The sequence below is a fragment of the Pterocles gutturalis genome, unplaced genomic scaffold (genome assembly GCF_000699245.1).
Source record: "Pterocles gutturalis isolate BGI_N339 unplaced genomic scaffold, ASM69924v1 scaffold5031, whole genome shotgun sequence".
In the NCBI taxonomy this organism is placed as follows: Eukaryota; Metazoa; Chordata; class Aves; order Pterocliformes; family Pteroclidae; genus Pterocles; species Pterocles gutturalis.
Genome location: NW_010102848.1, coordinates 13,551 through 34,768, shown reverse-complemented (window position 1 = coordinate 34,768; position 21,218 = coordinate 13,551). Strand labels below are relative to the sequence as shown.

At 39.1% G+C, this 21,218-nt stretch overlaps 1 protein-coding gene across 1 annotated transcript; it reads right to left on the bottom strand.

Moving 5' to 3' along the window:
- Positions 1–336: 336 nt before the first annotated feature.
- LOC104471190 (AF4/FMR2 family member 2-like) lies at positions 337–19,858 on the bottom strand (the record flags this gene model as incomplete). The annotated part of the gene is made up of 3 exons (XM_010086439.1): positions 19,725–19,858; positions 7,419–7,539; positions 337–1,227 (listed from the first exon to the last, which is right to left on the bottom strand). Coding segments are annotated over exons 1-3 (1,146 nt in total), but the record flags the coding sequence as incomplete, so codon positions are not given.
- Positions 19,859–21,218: the final 1,360 nt, after the last annotated feature.

The window sequence follows — 21,218 nt, the reverse complement described above, 5'->3', positions numbered from 1 at the left end:
AGGAAGAATGAAAACTGCAGATTAATTGAGATATCAGAGTTCTCTGCCCAGTATTCTAGCTGGTACAAATGTTTTACATTCAACAGAGATCGAGCCTCTTAATATTAATTGGAAACAAGCAATATTAGTATTCCAAGCTGCTTTTAAAACTTCATTAAATATTGCTTCTGGGACTATCACAACAAATTTTGCCAAAAGTAGTCATGCACATTCTAGAAAAAAAGGAATGTTTTAGAGCATAATTCCAGGAAATGGAACTGCATATTTGCAGAGGAAAGTATTCAGTGCAGGAAATACTCAAGCAGTATGAGAGAGAAGATATTGTAAACGACTTACTTCAGTAACAGGAGGAATGTTGAGCTTTGGTACTTTGTTCTTCGAACTAGGTGTGTTCACTTTTCCTTCCAGCAGTGTTCCAAAGGACTGATTTCCATATCCACTCTCAATTTCTATCGGAGGTTTCAGTTCAGGTGAGTCATTGGGTACCTGGTCCTGACCATCCATAGGCCTGACGTAGGCTGTAGGCTTTTGCTGGACCATGCTGTTTTTACAGTGAAGTCCTGGTGGGAAATTCTGGGTCGAAAGACCATTGTTCACAGATAACAAAGATGTGGAAGGAAGTGGAGATCCAGGACCGTGACCTACAAACTCAAGCTCTGTGGGTGACTTCGAATGACTGTTTTCTTTGTAATTATGTTCTCCAGCCGCTGACTTTGAATGAGTATGCCTCCTCGAATGTGAAGATGCTGCCATAGAATTTGCTTCCTCAGTTCCACCACTTTTATGCTGCTCACTCTGACAATTATAGAGGTCTTCATACCTGCCCTGTGGCTGGTCATGAGAAGAGCTATGCTTTGTCCGACTCTGCTGACCACTGGATTGGCTTGCTTGGGCCCCACTAGAGTTGTGACCACCACGTGACCAGTCTGTCCTCGACTTCCTGCTGCTCTGGTGACTGTGTAGCAAAGCAGAATTAGATGACAATGAAGAAGGAGGAGGCATTGATGCCGACGAGTGGCCACTGATCTGATGAGATGGGATCATCCTGTTTCTTGGTTCTGGGAAAAAGTTCTGTTCATTTTTGTCAATGGGTGTCTGTGGGACAGAATTCTTTGGGATTCCTACAAGGTGGCTCTGGTTGGAATGGTTGGTTAACAGGTCCTTCATCTCATCATAATTTCCCAATGTATTCTGGACACGGTTTGCAAGGGCATCACCTTTATTTGTCTAAAATATCAAAAAAATAAATGAAGCAAAAGAGTGAGAAAATTCCTGATTACAAAGTTATTGCTCAGAATAGTTGTCTTAGAAGATGGCAAATGTTAGCTGTTTAATAGTGTCATGCTGACATTTAATTTAATTTCAATTACGTTTTGCATATGTTATGTAAGAAAAACCTATCAATAACTGTGTTCAAAGAATGTCTTGAAACAGGCTTGCAAGAGTAACACTTGTATACTGTTTCCCATTTTCTTAAATATGCTCTCAGAGAAGTGTCTAAATTGTATCAGTTATGGATGTTAGGAGCAAAATAAGCTGGTTTTATATCAGAGATGTTGGACTTGTACATTTCATATCGTGCAAAACTTGAACGTGCAATTACTAGCTACTGAGCATTTGAATTGCAATCACGGAGTTTATTTAAGTATGTTATTGCTCTGTCAGCCCCTTGACCCACAGTCCTGCCACAAATAGAAGCTGTGTAATCTGTAATAAACAAATAGCACCAAACTCTTCACTCCAGTGTAACTCCAATTACTTTTCTATAGAGTGTTTAGTTTGACCTGAGGTATCTGAGTCCAGAAAAGAAAAAGCTTCTACCCACTCAGATGCTACAGTAGCTTCAAATAAAAGATCTTTCACAAATATTTTCTTACAGAACATAAATAGACATGATTGTGACATTCTTAAGTATCAGGATTCTTCCGTTGTTTGTGGGCTGGCTGTATTTGTGAATTCTGCTTTTCCTTGAATTCCAGTAATTATTAAATAAATACTGACTCATCTGTGTTTCACCACTATTATACTTTTTCTTTTGAAGCATGAAGTAGGATTTTGGTTCTTTTTGCTTTTCCCTTTCACTTGTAAAAAGCTGGAAGCTATAACTCATACACAGCTAATTTCCTCTCTCTTCCTGTTCTAACTCACCCCACAGACACCCAAAGTACCAGCCCTGCTACAGACCTTTATGTGCCATTGAAATGACCAGCAAAGAACTAGAACATCTTATTCCCCATGCTTATTGCTTTACAAGTCTCAAAGGACAAAAAGCAAAACTATAGGTCCTGTTCAAGCAGATGGGTAACTTCTATAGTCTGGAATCAAATGACGAAGTTGCAGTGTATGTAAAATACTTCAGGATACAGCCAACTCTACTTGTACTTATGTTTGGAGGTTTTTTTTCACTTAATACAGTAAGTAGTGCCACAGTCCAAAGATGCCTCAACACTAGGCCATAAAGATTGGGAAAGGCAGCACTACGATCTTGTGCTTGGTTGGAGAGAGTCACACTTCATTCCTCGACAAGGGATCCTACCATGCCACTGATCGCATTTTCCTCAAGCATTAAGCAGAAGTATGAGTGATGAAAAAAATCCATGCATGGATTTCTCCTGAAATATCTGCTTATACTACCCACTGCTGAACTAGTCAGGAGATGAGAAGAATATTGCAGAAAGTTTTTTTTTTCCCTTAGTACTGCACATGCCATAAAAAATGTTGAAAAAGAAGATAATAAATGCAAATTTCCTTTTGCTCGTTCTCGGGGATTGTAACATCTATTACCACTGCACTGAGGCAGTGATTTAAAAATTAACTGTTCAATGTTGTTCTCATCTATATACATTTTGCCAGTGCTCCTAACTGACACAGTTAATAATCCCAGTTGTGGAGAACCACGAATCACTTTTATTCACTAAGTCCCTAGGTTGGTCATTTTAGTGGCAAAAATTATATTCTAGCTCAGCCAAGAATAAGCTCTTTGTATATGAGCGATCTCCTTCAGCCGAGTTGCACAATGAGCTGTTTGGGCAGCAGCCAAAACCAGGCTCTCTCTGTTAACCCCCAAATTTAAAACAAGGAGATTCCATTGTGCTTAAGGGCCCAGAAGGAATTATGATGCGAAGTCTAAACACTTACATACTTGTTCTGTTTCCTCCTTCCCCAAACACTTTAACTCCTTATGGGATAGCACGTGGGAAACAACCAAGTGTCAAAAAAACCTGACCACCAACCTTCACCTCTGATTCAGCTACACTTCCATTTAGCTTATGTTCCCGAAAGCAGACATTTAAAAAAAAAAAAAAAAAAGAAACTACTGACAACTTATCACCACTGTAACACTTCAACATCACAGCACATTAAACGGCTCTTGTCTAGATCCTCACAGAGGAAATCAATATTTTAATTTGAATGTAGAGCTTTTCAATCATTTCTGTGTTGGAGGGATCTGATCCTCTCAACTTATTTTCTTTCACATGTCACATAATGATAAATATAATTTTGCTTCATATCAACTCTATTTTATGCAGAATGTTCACATCCTGGGGATAAAACAACTGCACAAATGTTAGGTATTATTATTTGGAGGCATTTACTGGGAGCATTAATAAAAAAAAATATATTTCCTGAAAAGCATGGAGATTAAATTAATTTAACCATTCTTAGCATATTTTAAGTGCACTAAAGCTCATATCCAATAGTTATTGAAGTCAATGGAAGGATTATTACACTCTTCAATGGCCTTTAGACCATATCGCAAAGCAAAACACATAGTGAATGTGAGCGGTAATTTGGTTTATGCTTAAATAAAACTAGAGCACACACAACTAAGACCAGACTTGTGCATCACAACCTGAACAAGCTCAGGTGTGTAGTGCAGTGTACTACCTGTATGTAAGATATAAAGCATAACATTAATGTTTTTAGTTTATTTCTTCAACAAATTCAGGGCTCTTGTGAGGAGCAGAATATTCTTGACAAGCCTAGCTACCAGCAAGACAAACACAAAATCCAGTCATAGTTTCTGGTTGCTCGTTACTTCCAGATGGGGGACAATTTCTGCCTTTATAACTGGCTGATTTCTTAAAGGAAACCTCTGTACCTATTCTTTTCTGAACAGCATGTTGAATCATAATTTTGCCGCTATGAAGGAAATGCAGCATTTCCCAAGTATTCCAAGCTATAAATTATACATCTGGTTTGTGACTCATGGCTACTAGCCTTCCCCCTCATTCTAGGCTCTTGTTAATTTAGGAAATGACACCTTCCTACATTTGCTTCTATTGCTTTCAAAAAAAGATCTGTACTAGAATCCTATTGGAAGACTAATTTTCTAGCTAGCTATTGCATTATCGTTTTCCAAAGAAAAGAACTAATGCACTCAAACTTATAGGCCCAATTTACAAGGATTTTGTGAAAATTTGTATGAAACTTGAAGTTTCATAATTCATTCACTTTCTCATGCCTTATAGTTAAGCTAACCTCCGTGGATTAGAAGCTGAGACCTTTTTTATGCTAAGCATGGAGGGTCTTTACCTGAAAAAGATAAATGATTTATCATTCACCAAAGGCTCCCCAATGGCAATGCTGCCCATTGGGTTCCCCTTTTCAAGCTGAACTCTTCTGAGGCAACTCCTTTGAAAAGTAACAAGAATACTCCTACTGTTTTCTCTAAAATACTCATCTCTGAAACTTTTTATTAATTCAAAACATTAAAAGGTATCAACAATTCAGTAGTAAAATTGCAGCTTCTCAGGTAAACTCTGACATTGCTTTTTCAAATGTCTGGTGTCATAACGCTGCAGGTTTTTCTCTGATCACTTCTGCAAAATCAACTGTAAGCAGCTTGCACCAGAGTTCAAAGGCAAGACCTGCAACCCACTTGCATTAAAGGGCAAAACAGTCCTCATGGCCCAGTCTTCCCGAAATAATGCTGGATGTCATAACATTGTCAAAGGTGGCTTTGCCCCACCTGAGACAGTAAAGCTTCAAAATAACATTTTTATTTTTTAATAAATATGTACAAATGTATTTTATACACCAATAGAAATAAACTTTAATAAAATAAATTTTAAATCAATGTTTAACATCTTTGTCAGACACATGGACAGTGGGATTGAGTGCACCCTCAGCAAGTATGCTGACAACACCAAGTTGTGTGGTGTGATGGACACGCTGGAGGGAAGGGATGCCATCCAGAGGGACCTTGACAGGCTGAAGAGGGGGGCCCATGTGAACCTCATGAAATTCAACAAGGCCAAGTGCAAGGTCTTGCACATGGGTCAGGGCAATTCCAAGCATACATAGAGGATGGGAGGAGAATGGATTGAGAACAGCCCTGAGGAGAATGGATTGAGAATAGTTCTGAGGAGAAGGACTTGGGGGTGTTGGTTGATGAGAAGCTGATCATGAGTCGGCAGTGTGCACTTGCAGCACAGAAAGCCAGTCATGTCACAGGCTGTATCAAAAGAAGTGTGACCAGCAGGTCGAGGGATTCTCCCCCTCTACTCTGCTCTCGTGAGACCCCACCTGGAGTGCTGTGTTCAGCTCTGGAGTCCTCAGTACAGGAAAGACATGGACCTGTTGGAGCAGGTCAAGAGGAGGGCCATGAAGATGGTCAGAGGGCTGGAGCACCTCCCATACGAGGACACATTGAGAGAGTTGGGGTTGTTCAGCCTGGAGAAGAGAAGGCTCCAGGGAGACCTTAGAGCAGCCTTCCAGTACCTGAAGGGGCTACAAGAGAGATGGGGAGGGACTCTTGATCAGGGAGTGTAGAGACAGGACAAGCAGTTTTAAGCTGAAAGAAGGTAGATTTATATTAGATAAAAGGAAGAAATTTTTACTGTCAGGGCGGTGAGACACTGGCACAGGTTGCCAAGATAAGCTGCAGATGCCCCATCCCTGGAGGTGTTCAAGGCCAGGTTGGATGAGGCTTTGAATGGTCTAGTTGAAGGTATCTCCGGCAGGCTGGAACTAGATGATCATTAAGGTCCCTTCCAACCCAAATCATTCTGTGATTCCATGATTCAAAGAGACCAGAGACACAAGGAATAAGGATGACCCTCCCATTGATCCATGAGGTTCAGAATGGACCCCCCTATTGGAGCCAATCTTAGTCTTAGACTTAGTTAACAGTTTATGTCTAATGGAATTATCCATACAATATTTATAATAATATTGAGTGGCTATATGGATTTGTAATGTTTATAGTATTAATTCAGCATGCTATCAGCCACTTACTGAGGACCTGTCATGGGTAAGGAATCTCTCTGCCTTGGGTAAAGAAGGTGAGCAGTCCAGCTGCAATTCAAGGGGAACTTAAATTGTGCCCATCTTACAGGGTGTAGTAGTTGGCTGTAGTCAATAGTACAGACAAGACAGACGTCTTTGTCTAAGCTCTGATATCTTGTTCTGTTAGTTTGGTTACTTTGCACTTCTGGGTTTTTAAATGACCTTTTGTAAAATTTTTTAAGATACTTTCACTCCCTTCTGCGTAAGCCAGGGGCTTTCCAGCTCACAAGTTCACCCCAAGGATGTGAGGCCTGCTGCTCCTTCGTCAGCCTGAACCAACATACAGCTAGGAGTCAAGTGTATCTGTCACGCTCTCACGGACTATAATTATTAGACACCATTTGATAATAATGCCAGTCTTTCCTCCTCCCTTTTGGCAATTTTCAAAAGAGCCCTCATCCTCTTTACAGCTGCTAACAATGTAAAATGGAAAGATGAAGTGGTGGCCTTTCAATGGATATCAGTGATTGGGAGGAGAAAGAGATATGGAAATTTACATTCTGATGAATTCTTCAGGGAATGTCTTTCTGAAAAATCAAAGCAGCAGAAACCATAAAGGGGGACATCCCTTGGTGATGACAATCTCAGGCAGCAAAGCTCCTTAGAGAGACTAAGACTTGTCATAAATCCCTTTCATACTCTTGTTATGCTCCCCAAGGATTCAGACACTCTCCCAAAAGACTTCTTTGGATGGTTACGATTGCACAAGAAAGCTTATGGCCTCATTATCTATAGAGAGGACATTGGTTTTAACAACTCAGGTATATTTTCTTCTTAAAAATAAAAGGACTAAGTGCTGGCTTTGTAGGTATGAACACACTTGTAGAGATATCAGCTGCACATACTTCTGTTGTAGGACTTTGCTCTGTGTTTAGGGGAAGAAATCCTGAACTGGAGTGTAACCAAAATTCCTGATTCTGTCAATGCTAGCATGCAGTGTTGGGCAGAGCATTCAGCTTGCTCTGCTGTCATGTGCTGATTTAGATAATCAGTGTATTCAAGAGTAAGTACCAAGGCAGATAGGACACTTTCATTTCTTACAGGTGATGAGAAGTTTTATTTGTATTTGTAAAATGCACGCATGTAAAAGACATTCTAAAAATGCAAAGCATAACATTGCAATTTACCTTGTAGGGTTCCCCAAAGAGGTTAAAACCTGAAGCAAAGAGATCCTCATCTTGCTGGACTTCCTGGTTTCTTCTCTCCCATTCTTTCCGCTTAAGTGCACTCCGGTCTTGCTCATAGTGACTAAAGACGAGAAAAACAAAAAAGACAACACATTATTTTCTCTATAATTTAATTACACATTCATTACTATCAGTAAGAGCAGCAAAACATCAGAAACAATGCAACTCCTGAGGACAATTCAGAAAGAAAGAAAGAAGCAGCCACTGAATAATTTTCCCAAATGTAAATTTGTAGTTATAATACTATATGAAATTGGGCAGTAGGACAGTCAATACACTTCTAAAATTGAAATACACAAAAATGTTCTTTTTAAAATAACAGAACATTATGCAGAAGAATAAAATACATTGACGCATTTGTATGAACAGTCTGTAAAATACACATGTGCACACACACAAATGCACACACGTGTGTCCGCAAAGAATGTGTCTGTGCAGAGAAAAAAAAATGTGAAGTCAAGGAAGCACAGCAACGTCTTCAAATCCTTTTAACTGTGTAACACTTGTCTCCATCCATCCCAGGGCTCCAGTTCAGCCTCGTGTGATTTAGACCACCTCATTCTGTCCCACGTACTTGTTAAAATTTATGTACAGCTTCATTGTGGGTGTCAAGGGGGTTTTAAAAAGTGGTTTTGTAGCAGGCTTCTGGAAGAGACTTCAGGATAGTTGATTCCAGTATCAGATAATTCTACACCCAAACAACCAAACAGAAAAGGATCTAACGCCTCAGCGCAGCAATGGCGAGTGGCACTTATCTGTGTGTCAGCTTACTTTGTGCACTTGCCAGACCTAGATGACAAGCTGAGAGACCACATTCACTTCTCTCCTGAATAGCACTGAAGTACTTTGGTCTCTTGGCTTTGCAAACTACCTCCTGCTCCTCTGAGGGAAAAGATATAATTAAAACCCTGAAGGGGGGAGAAAAATGGGAAAGGAAAGCGGAAAGGAAAAGATGCATGCTTCAACTTGCACTGACAACCTCTCATGTGACAAGTATTAAGGACACTTCTGTGCTTTCAACCGATATTTGATTTGTTGTGAGGCTTTTGGCTCTGCTTTGTGTCAGTTAATTAGCTACTGAATTCCAGACGACAATTTGAATAGCAGATTCGGTACACGCACTGATGTTATCTGTTGGAAGCAGCATTTCCCTGACAGATTCTGGACATGCATGCACACATGCATGCACATCCTCTATGTACAAATGCACACATACATACAAACATACACATTACATACATAACAAAGAACAGCTAATTCTCCTGTCTCTAGCGAGAATGAATTAAATCTCTATAGACCTCCGCTGCACTTGGAAGATAACCAAATATCTACAACTTTTGCCTTTTTAGCTCAGCGTGATGTTGTATTGAAAGCTTCACACCGAGAGATATAATGAGGAATGAACTGCACAGTGATGAGGCTTTAACAGTGTATAAAGTCACTGATTTCTGAGTGAAACCACAATTACTAATTTGAAGCACCAGCTAATTAAAACCACAGCTATGTATTTAGCCTCTTGTTATACCTACTGCAGTTTATAATTATGAGGACCTCTTTATCTACTCAATTAAAGTTCTTATGATTCAGGCAGGTTGTGTTTGAACCTGCAAGCCCTGCAGAGAGCATGGGAAAGCATATGTCTGTTGCCTGATGACTCCATGTATCCTTACACTTGTATACTTGTTTTTGCACAGGGAAGGAAGGAAAAAAAGAAAGACTAATGCCACAATGAGATCTCTAAATAAAAAATATGAATTAATAATTGGTTTAAGCAATTCAAGATCACTCAGGCTTGGATTGAATAAGGCTTGAGAACAGCTCGTAAACAGAATACAAAGCCACCTGCATAGGCTGAGCTGAATGATTTCCATCCACATTTTCCATTTACAAGTCAGAAGGCTGAAAAGATGCCACATTTTATTTATTTATAACACTTCCTGATTTAGTGACATCACTGGCACCAACATGAAACTCCAGAATATTGTTATAATAATTCTTGGTATTTTTGGAGAATCTGTAGTACTATTTGCTGGTTTCATGAGGGAGATGGAAGGGAAATTGTAAGCCACAGTCACTTTACTATACTATACGTGATCATATTGCTGACACAATACTGCAAAACACAAGTGACCTGTTCACTAAAAGGGGAAGGCAGGGCATGAGTCTCCCTTCCTTTCATGTCCTAAATCAAGATTAAAATCCACAACTATAGGAATAAGTGAGTACAATCTGTTCCCCAAACTGGTACACAAAGATGAGGACAAGGTTGATACCACCTCTCCCCACAACTCTTCTGGAGTATGGGGATGGTTTAGCCCAGGAGCAGTAGGAACACACTGTGTTCACCCCTCTCATGGGACATCTTTCCAGGGATTTCTTTGGCAGTTCGACCTGTAGATTATGTGGCTCTTACAGCAAGATCAGATCATTATGAATTTACAAGCCCAGTCTGGACACCAACAGAGAGGATCTAGTGTAAGAAGGAGTTTTTTTATCCTGCATAAGTAATCTTTGCTTATGGGAGCACTCCTATCCCAGGCACTGCCAGCATTCGCTTCAGAAAGAATTATTCATGAAAGTTAGAGCTGTGTTTTACAGCTTCCCAATGGCATCCTTGGCCTGGAGTTTCAGGGTGAAATCCCGGGACCATTCAAATCAAACTGAATCCGTCCACTGACCACACAGTTCACTGAATCACAAACTACAGCATGGAACAGGTCTCACCCTTCATGTGAGGTTCCAGCACTTTGTTATCTAAAAGCTGGCTCTGGTCTCAAGCATGCAAAGTATTTAGGGAAGCAAGTGAGGCATTATGCCATACCCTATCTGAGAAAAAGCAGCAAAGGCTCTAAGACTATTCAGATATGGTTTATGACACATTACAAAAACCACAAATTCAAAAATGATGAAAACAGCAGTAATTCAAAATAGCATAATCAGTACAAAAGACATTAACTTAAGCTAAGACAGTATTTACAGTGTTAACAGCAAAAGGTTGAAAACCCAGTATTTTCCAACACAATATACTGCAGTATTTCCCTTCTAGCGTGTGTGTTCATGAAGGATATCTATTCCATGCACCCAAGAGGTGAGCACAAAGGTGCGTCTCATGCCCTGGACCCCAACAATGTTCACAGACTACCAAACCGTAAGCATCCATTTTACAACACAAGCAGAGCCCTAAAGTGAATGGCTACCTCTGCATCAATCCAAATCTTTCTCCCGTATATTCCCTTGTGAGGGTGAAAGAAAAAAATTAAAGGTTCATTTTGAACTTCTCATTCACACAGTCACGTTGTAGCCTTGAGTGTACAAAGTATCCACTCAAAAGGAAGTGGTTGCTCATCCTCTTGGGTCAATTACTTGGCTTATTTCTCTGTAAATGTACTTTTGCTATGGGAATGCTTGACAGGATGCAGATTGTGGCTACGGAAAGTCAAATGTAAGATCATACACAGATTAGAACAACTTCTTTGGGTTCCTTGTAATCCAAAGAGGGATGCTGATTAGATCTTAGGGCTGCAGTGCACTGAGAACCTAATGGGATGCTCTTAGTGTGGCCACAATGCAATCTCTGAGACTTATGTTTAATATTTGCCTTAACTAATGTTCTGTGAAACACAGATATGCAATTAGTGGTGAAGGTGTCACTGAAAAGTATAGTCCGATACCATGAGGAACACCAGAGTTCAGTCTGTCTCATTAGTATGAGAAATACTTCATGACTCCTCTAAAGCCAGGAGAGTAAGAAATCCCAAACACAAACTTTTGCAAACATTTTTTTTAAAAAAGAGATTCAGAAGAAAACAGCTGCAGGCCATGATACTCAGTGTATCCGAGAGGGCCAGTTCCCTAGACACAGCTATTACATGACAATGTAGTTTAAATACACGAGCTTTCTTTTGTTACCACTTATTAGATTAATAATTGAATTTGAATGGGGAAATCTGTACATAAGTCTGAGAAGATCAGGAATGGTGAGCAGTAAGAATGCTACAAGAGCACACGAGACCACTGATCTACAAATTACCAGTGTGTTGGATATGGCAGGAAGGATAGTAACCATCACTGTATTAATGTTTTGGTATGTTCAACAACGAGGCAGGCTGCAAATGCATTTTGAATAACAGCATTTGATACTCAATCCTTTAAAATCAGACCAGCATACATCCATTTGTCATTCTTCTCAGCCACGGACACCCTAAGGGACAGCAGTGAGCTGATGCACTGTGACAGGCCAGGTGCTCAGCCTGCACGAAGCTGCAGAGTGTCAGCGAGGCCAGTGGAGCTGCACCCTTCACACCCGCTGCGTCCCATGATGGCTGTGGGGACAATCCGGACCAAGCATAAGACAGAGAAGGAGAGAAGGTGGTTCGGGCAGGAGGGGGTTATAGCAAGGCAAAAGATAACAGGCATGCACACAGGTTTTGGACTGGAAGCTAAAAACGCAGATCTGGTGGTAAGAGGTGGAAGCCAGCCATGTGCTGTCTACAAAGAAGCAGAACTAGAAGAAAAAAAAATGGGGGCATTGGAAAGGACAGTGCAATCATCTGTGGGGAAAGCGAGAGGATGTGGTGCAAAAGATGTGGAGAGAAAAGAAAAAACCTCTTAGGACAGACTGCAACCGAGCAAGCGGTTAGAGGGAGGAGTTAAAGGAAAGCTGAAGAAATAAGACCAACAGCTAAAGGCTGAGACCTAACATTTGGGGTTTCTTTTCAAACCTGTGCTAACTAAAGCCACAGAAGTAGTCTCCCAAAGCACAGAAGACAAGGCAAGGCAGACAAAAGCCTGAAAGACAGGAGAACGAGTAGAAGAAAGAAGTCAGATCTGACAAGTTTGGAGGAATAGTCACTGTGATATGAAGAAAAAGTAGAAGAGAAAAAAAATTATCAAACACCTAATGTTGCAGAAGAATCATGAATGAGAACAGAACACTGCTCTGTTGATTCAGTCAAAACAACAAAAGCCCAACAGAGAAAGAATCAATAAAAAAGCTGGAGCAGAGAGGCTTTGTAGTAGTGACAGACTACATCCATGAGGATAAATGAACAACATTCAAGAAAAACAGCATCTAGCCACAAGTTAGGGAAGTTGCTGTTCTCAATAATATGTCTGAATTCGCAAAAATGCACACTATGGTCAAAATAAATATCCCCCTGTCATAGTTCCAGCCCCCTTAAAATATCGGATATGTCTAAATCATGAAAGACGTTTTCAAACTGAAATGTTTGTCATTTGTGGAAACAAAAAATAAACAGAAGCTTCTAAACTAAGACACAGTGAATATAAAATGATATCAATTTGAGAACCGAAAGTCCTTTCCCAAGGTTATTTCTTCATAGTTCCGACTTTAGGACAGAATTGTTGCTCTGCCACAAGCACTCAGGAAGTTGGTGAAGTAAACACAGAAATTGGGCTGCCTCAAAAACTAACTCATACGCCTGCACAAGGTATTAAACACCCCAAATCAAAAACCACTCATGAACATATTTGACTCACACGAGACATTCAGCTCAGGTCAATGAGAATATTCCCATGCTTAAAATACAGGGTTGCTCTTCCACACCAGGGCAATTATTTTTCTATGCAAGTAGAAATGTAAGGCAAAAAGCATTTCACCTGAGAATCAAACTAGGTAAAAGACTTTTTCTAGCAAATACAGTACAATGGGAATTCACCTCTGCATCACTCCAGATTTATCTCACTTTAACTCTATTGATTTCATGTAAAAGCAGAGTAGCACAATACTGTACAAGGGAAGGAGAACAGGCTTCCTTGGTATATTCAGATTCTCCCAGTATACACTCTGGTATTTCAATACATTTATTCAAAAAAAAAAAAAAAAAAAAAAAAAAGGCAGCCTCAGGTCTTATATTTCATTGCAGGTCTTAAAAAGTATTCAGTAAATGAGGGATATTTCAAAACCTGATCTTTAAGCAGAAACATGGCCAACTTAACATATCTTCCCTGCTCATCTTAAGTCTTTGTTTCACTTAATGATAAACATCATAAGAAGTACTACACTTAAAACAGCAAAACTCTTCCACTGTTTACCACCATGGAACTTGCATCTTTGTCCTGGTAATTTTACTACTTGGCAGAGACCAATCATGTCATGATAGAAAAGCTTTACAAACTTCTCACTATCTTTCATACTTAACATTTATTTTAATGTTGTTCTTCATAGCATGAATAGTTACCAAACGTATCTAGCACAGAACGTATTTATCACTGCACTTCAAGATAAATGATTTATTTTAAAACATAGAATATTCTGTCTTTGATATTCAACAGTTCTGTAGAGAAACACTTGAGATGGTCACTGGTTATCTATCGACATGAGCTAAATCACAACTATTTGCATTAAAAACAATGCCATTCCTGTAGCACATTTGATAGAGAATACAGAAGATTAAAGCCTCTGAACAAAATAAGACCCAAGAGACCCCTAGGCAATTTATGGAAATTCAAGCTAGGAGGCTAAGGGTTTGGCTTATATTTGTCATATTCTTCATTCTTTTTAGCTATTCCCCCCCCGCAACAAGTACCCAGAAAATGTTATTTTCACTGAATTTTCTCCTCTTTTTGGTATTATGCAGTCCCAAACCTTTCCTTAACGTGAATTTGGAAGGAGCGATTCTGGAGGAATGGATGGCAGAGATAAGCTCCTGAATAGTAAGCGTATAAAGAATAGATGAGGTTTCAAAGGGGAGTATTTATTGTTTCCTGTATCATAGCACATTGTCTTTCAATGTGATTAGTTATCAGTCTGAGTTATCAAAAACTGGGATGAAATAAAGCGCTTACGCAGTTATGCTTCATTGATGTCAGCCAGGGGAGCATGAAAATCTCCATGAAGTTGGGTAATTGATGTGTAAATCAGAGCTCAATCACTCTGTAATAGAAATGGTCCCACAGCAAGTATGGTTGTTGAACAAATGCAGAGGGGTGGGAAAGAAAGAGAGAAACAGACTCAACATAAGACTTATTTATTAAAAAATATAACTGGCAATTTACACAATTTTATCTTCAAGACAGAAATGCTGTCAGATATATTTAAATGCAAGCTGCAGACCACTATATTTGGATATCCTTATTCAGCATTAATTAACTGTTTCTGTTTTATTAAAATGCTTGGGGACACTGTTATGGATATTTAAAAAGCAAATTAAATGAACATGCTCATCCTTTGAAAGGCAATAGGTGTAAATGACATCAGCGATTGTAATTTGGTTAACAATGTGTGTTCAAGGTATGTTTTGGAGTCCTATTACAGTCATCTTGTCAGTTCAAATTTGCAGTATGAGAAACAAAAGCAAAACTGAAGAAGAGGAGAAAAAAAAAAGAAATCTGAAGAGAAAAATGGTTATAAACACAGCTCCAAAAGGACACTAAAAGACAAATAGTCATTAGAACATCAGTCACATAAAATAGCTTTCCAACATGCGATATTTCTAAGAGTAAACATCTGACATGTAAATAAAAGAGCTAGTTAAGATAACATTATGGGGTTATTTTTGTTGTCATTTTTTTTTCTTTTAGTAAATGAATGCACATTAAGGCATTGATATCAACTTCCTAGAAACACCTGGAATCCAGTGCTCTACTTATGACCTACACTAAACCACTGATAAACTGTAACAAACTTACATAAATGTGAAATTTATGAGCATTTTTGGCATTGAATGGATTACATCCAGGACACAAGAGCTGGATTAGGAAGCTTTATTAGACGGGTAATGTGCTGTGACTGTAAGGGGACTCTGATTACTACAAGGGGGTTGAATAGGAAAGGAGGTTCAACTTAAATTCTGAATTTCATTGCCCTTACGAGTTTAACAGGATATGACAGTTTATTCTTTTTTAATTTTTTTTTTTTTTTTAATTTTGTTGATCTCTCCTGGGATTTGAAGTTTCTTCAAAATTCACTGATGGCAATGAAGCCATTGAGTCCTGCCAAAGTATATATGACAGTTCAAACATATTTCACAGCATATCTCCTAATGGCTTCCTAGCTGCCGTCATACTTCACACGCCCATCAGCACCAGCTTTCTATGTATTAATGTGTTACAGATGAGTATAGTTGTGTTTAGCTACATGCTGTGCATTATTCTTTAAACACATGAACAGTAAACATGGCGCAGTACTTCTACAAGGTGTATATCTCAAGGCATAACACTGATGCAACTAAGGGTCTTCTGACAATTCTTGTTACAGGCTGGTTTTCCCTCGCCTCAATATCTCAAATAGCAAAAAATTTCTTGAAAATGTCCAATCTTCTTTTTGTATATGTACCATTTTCAAAGATTAAAATGTATTTTAATATATGGAAACTCAAAATCTTATTTATTACCATTTAACGTGTACCCATTGCGTTCCTACATCTGAGCTGGAAATGATTTTGTAACTCTGCTTTTGTCTTTACCTTTTTTCATATTTAGAATTAAAATGTTTCTTTAATATTGCTACTCAAAATTTTCCTGGGCACCTAAAGGATGCTTCCTTAAAAACTGAGTCCACACATTTGTATTTTCCTGAAATATTGTCAATGATACGCAATAGACAGTTAGCAGAAATAAATCTAACCTTTTAAAAAACGTTACAAAACAATCATTGATTAACACAACCTTTTGGAGACAGATGAATCAGCAGACTCAACTGCTTGAGTATTTTATCACAGAAGTGCTTCCATGCTACTCCTACAGCTCTAATAAATGCATTCATTTACTAACAGGCACCTCTACTCCCTTGAGCATTTTCACACGCTGTGCAGCTCTTTAACCGCACATTCTTAATCTTAACATGTGCTGAAGAATACCACAACAGGAAAATTAAGGATTCAGTAGGATGACTATTTCATTCATCAGTTTTAGATTGAAGGAGTGCATGCAGGTCTCCCTGTGCAGCGCACACATACAGACTGATTCAGAGACCCCAATGCACAGAAAAATAGTACTGTAAGCCCAATATAATTTAATTGATCGTTATTTAGGACACTGTTTGGCTAGAGAAATTATCTTCTAAATAAATTATTCTTCTCTCAGTTGAAACCCTATATAATTGCATCCATTTGTGATAGTAATACCTACTGGAAAGGAAAGAGATGACCAAATAAATGCAAGGTGCTCTCGTTTCAAATTCAAGTAAACACGCATTTTCAGTGCTGTCATGAAATATATCTCCTATCTTGGGCAGTAGCAAATTGCAGAAGATGCAATGATTTTGTACCTTCCTGAGGCTTAACTGTCATCAGCTTGGAAAGAACCTAGAATGTTTCAAACTCCAGATTTTAAGCTTTCTCCCATTAGACCTTAAAGAGCCTCACAGCCACAATGTGCCTGGTACACACAGCTTTGGAAAGAATGATAATATTTTGTACTTATTTTTCCTAAATAGATTCAGAGTCAGTAAGTCAATGGATTATCATCATTGGCTTCTAGTAAGGAAGATAATCTATAACAAATACCGCTCATGTCCTCAGCAAACATATAATGTTTACTCCTCATTTATAAACAGAGTATAAAGTATGACAAAATAATTTAACCAAAGCAGCACAAAGTTCATCAGCACTGCTGAGGTTTACATCCTCTCTAAGGGCACGGTTCAACTTCAACTGATGCTACTGGCAATTTTCCCAGTGAATTCACTGAGAGTTGGATGGGACCTGGCCATTTAATAATGGCAAAAAAGACAGGTCTCATAACACAGCCAGCTCTAAGCAGCAACAACTTATTGGTATAAACTAGCTTTTCTGTTATATTTCTCATGCTAACAGAAATTTTTTATCCACTGCCAACAGTTTAAAAATTCTTAAGTACAAACCAGCACACGCCAGAGCTACAGAGCTTCTCTGGTCATTATTTACAACAGATATTGACTCCATAGATTTCCTGGTTGACAAATGCAAATTAAACAAACTTAGGAATTTCTTAAAAAAAAAAATTAAAAAAAAATTGAGATACCAAATAAGCTTCCCCCCAACCTACTCCACAGACCATTATCACTTTGAGCTAAAGCTCAATTTTTATTTTTTTTTATTTTTTTTAGTGATATTATAGATTGTACACATGGCATCTCAACCAACTGACCAGGAAATAAACAAATTTGCCTCTTTCCCACAGTAAGTACTGACTTACACATGCACACACCAGGCAGCAGATCACAGACCTTGTCACTGAGAAAAAGTAAAGCAAAGTTATCATGCTTGCTGAAAAAAACCCACCCTTGAATTTAACTCAAGATGGGAATGCTATGCTGGTAGGGATACGGAATGTAGGTGTTACTGACACAAGTTTGAAATGTGCCCTGGATCTGAAAGCTAAAAATGAGCACTAAAAAAAATTGCAAAATAATTTCACTTCTTTAGACAGAGTAAAATCATAACACAAGTTTTTTAGACTGGCCAAAACTACAACCTCATGTCTGAAATTATTTGAATTTTTAAGGTGGGTGTGATGCAAATGGTCATCCCAGTACTGCAGTTTCCAGAGCCAAACAGAAACTATATCTGCTTCCCCAATTATGTTTTGAATGGGTTTGAAATCACTGACTTAATGAATGACAGAAATATCACAAAGAAGAAAACACGGCCACTTACGGCCAAATTCCCAAAAGTAAGAGCAAAGTTCCATTTAACCCATCCTGTCTCCAACAAAACCCAAGAGCAAATGCCCAGTATAGCCCCTAGGAACAGAGCAAAGTGCTCCCCAAAGTACTGACATCGCCATGAGAAATCTTTGGCACACAAAGCTATGTATTAAGTACAAAGGACCTGGTGTCTTTGTATTTAACATCTCTAGAAGACTTTTCTTCAAAGAATGCTCTCAAACTCAATACTCTATGGCAAAGAGTTTTATCACTTTATCTCAAGTTAGGTTTACCACTCATATAGGTCTGAAAACCTGAATGATTTAACAAGATTGTTTGTATTTTATTGAACATGTGGGAAGAGAATTCATATCCATTTTTTGGGGGTGTACCTACTCTTATTACAGGCAGACAGGAAGCTCCTGCGCTCTTCAGTCTCAGGTGCACATCCCACAGCACTAACTATACTAAGCATTTTCAAGACCAGACACACAGATTACTGCCTCCTGAATGATAGTTATTTACACTGCAAACCCTTTATATTTTTGTCCCTTCTGCTGTCAATCAGCAAATGAATATCACTCATTTTCATAACATGGACACAATGTGTTATTTAATAAAAATGCATCCTTTTTTAAATTCTCTACCATCAACCATGTCTAATAGAAATATTATATTAAATACATTATTTGTAACACACAAATATTAAAATGCAGTGTAAGTTGAGTCATATTCATTGGAGGCTGGCCAACTCCAGCACACTTCAGTATTTAATAATAAAATAGTCTAGTGTAAAAATATGTAAACTAGCTTCCATCCTGCTTTAATACCCACTTAACATGAGAAGAAAGTGAATGCAATTGTGTTTAAATATTAAACATTACATTTCTTCTTTTGATTATTAAAGTATTATTAAAGCTAAATGAAAATGTGCTTGCAACCTCCTTCCTCTGAAGTCTTACAGGTCACTGTTATCCCTAATATTTTGTCCCTCTAGCTGGCTTATTTGGGGGTTCTCAAAGCTTTTTACGAATCAGAGAAAGTCATGCCCAGCTACACTTCTGGGAAGCAGCAACCACCATCACGCAAAACAACTGTGGGAATTAAAGCTTAAGCAGGTTGATGGCAGTCATTCAAAAAGTAAGAGATGGCTGTGGGAAGAAAACTGAGGAGTCCTGACTCTCAGGTGTTAAACTTCACCGTAAGTCCAGCTGTAACTTGCAACCATTCATCCACCACTAAACTCTGAGATGACAACCATCAAGTTGAAATTTAAGACTATCTAACAATACTATACAGCAAGAAGGAATTATCTTTATGTGCGTTTCCAGAACATTGGGTCATATGCTGCAAGATAAGTTTTCTCCTGATGAATGTCACTGGGAGAGGTCGGCAAGGATGTTCTTATTACATTTGCTGGAAGGATGGAGTGTATCAAATGATTTAATTTTGTGTAGTGCCCCACTTACTTTGACAAACTGATACTGCACAGGGCATAATGTCATTAGGTGATTGAAGTACAAGAGCACTCAGCTTCCCACCTCCTTTCATACCAAGGGCCCACAAACGCTACTGCAGCAGGCTCGAAACTAGGAAACGTTGTGGCTGCAGAGGCAATGCAGGCCCACTAACATGAAACACTGACCTCCTCCTCTCACCAGGAACTCCCATCCTGGCAGTGACCAGAATAAGCTTCATAGCCCCCCCAAGAAACGCCACCTTCCCCTCGGCCTCTTGAAGCACTTTCAGCACTGGCAACAGCCCAAAACTGCCTGTGACCTTCAGGCGTCATGTCCACGGTCCTCTGACTCCGAGTTAAGCTGTAGTGACAGCAGAGCGACATGATACAATCATGAAAGTATGATGTACTTCCACTTTTCAGCCGGCATTGCCTTTGAAAATAACTAACACTGAGCTCTCCTCATTATGCCAAATGTATTAAAACCTCAGTACCCACGGTAGGAAATGTGTGCTTTGTCACACACACTCTTTAATGTGACAGAAATACAAATTTATGTTTTCTTTTATACAAAAACCTAATGGGGTTTGAATAAAATAAAATAAAATCTGCACATTGCCATGTGGAAATTAATTTTAAAGAACTGTTTATCAATTTAATTCCACTGATAGTAACAGACAGATTTATGAGGCAATTAACTAAATATTTGTTTTTTTCACATTTCAATTCATTATAGTAAATTAACAATTTTCCACTTGAAAGTCTTGCATTGCTACACTGAAAGCCTGAAAAAAAAAAAAAGTGTATATTACTGTCGGTCTAGGAAGGATTCTCTGATTTTACAATGTGGATTATTCTCCTCACATTAACGTAACATACTGTATGTAATTCAACACCCCCCCCCCCATTTCTGTATTACCCCAGAACCTGTCATTCTTTAAACACCAGTTTCAAGCAACCAGACATAAATAAAGAATAATTACAGCTCTAAAACCAATGTAACATCTGTTCAAGCAAACAACCCTACATAGTGGGTTTTATAGCCACATAACACCCACCTTTAGTTAAGACAAGCCTGAGAGACCAAACCAAAGGCCTTGACAGACCAGCCTCTGGCCTCCTGAGCCACCAACACCCACATCGGGCAACGTGCCCTGAAAGAGCTGATGGAAGGAGCAAAATGAACCAAGCCTAACATTAAGATAAACACCAAGCAAAATGTTCCCACAGGTAGGGTCAACCTTTCCTCTAAGGTAGCTCACCTCCATGGCCAGCACAGCCCAAACCCTCACAAAAGGAGGTCCTGGCCAGGCCGCCTCCCTGCACACCGGCAGCCGCCAGTCATCGCCCCTGGGATTGTACCGAATTAATATCAGGAGGAATATACTCTATAAATATAAAAGCATCTGCTTATATGACTCCTTGGATTCTTTTCTCCTCTATGCCAGCGTTTCACCACCTGAACAGAAGCAGTCTTGGTCCCTCCATACCTCAGCTTGCCCTTATGGAGATCAGGTCTACCAATGCTTACTGGTCATCTGGGTTTCTGCCAGGTCAGCTCGTCAAAGATGAACCCTCCCGAGGGAACCGTCCCAACCACATTCCTCAGCTCTGCACAGGTTCTGGCTCAGTATTTCCTTGAATAAAATAAAGTTTGCCCACTTTAAAAAATCATCCTCTTAATTCACTGGAT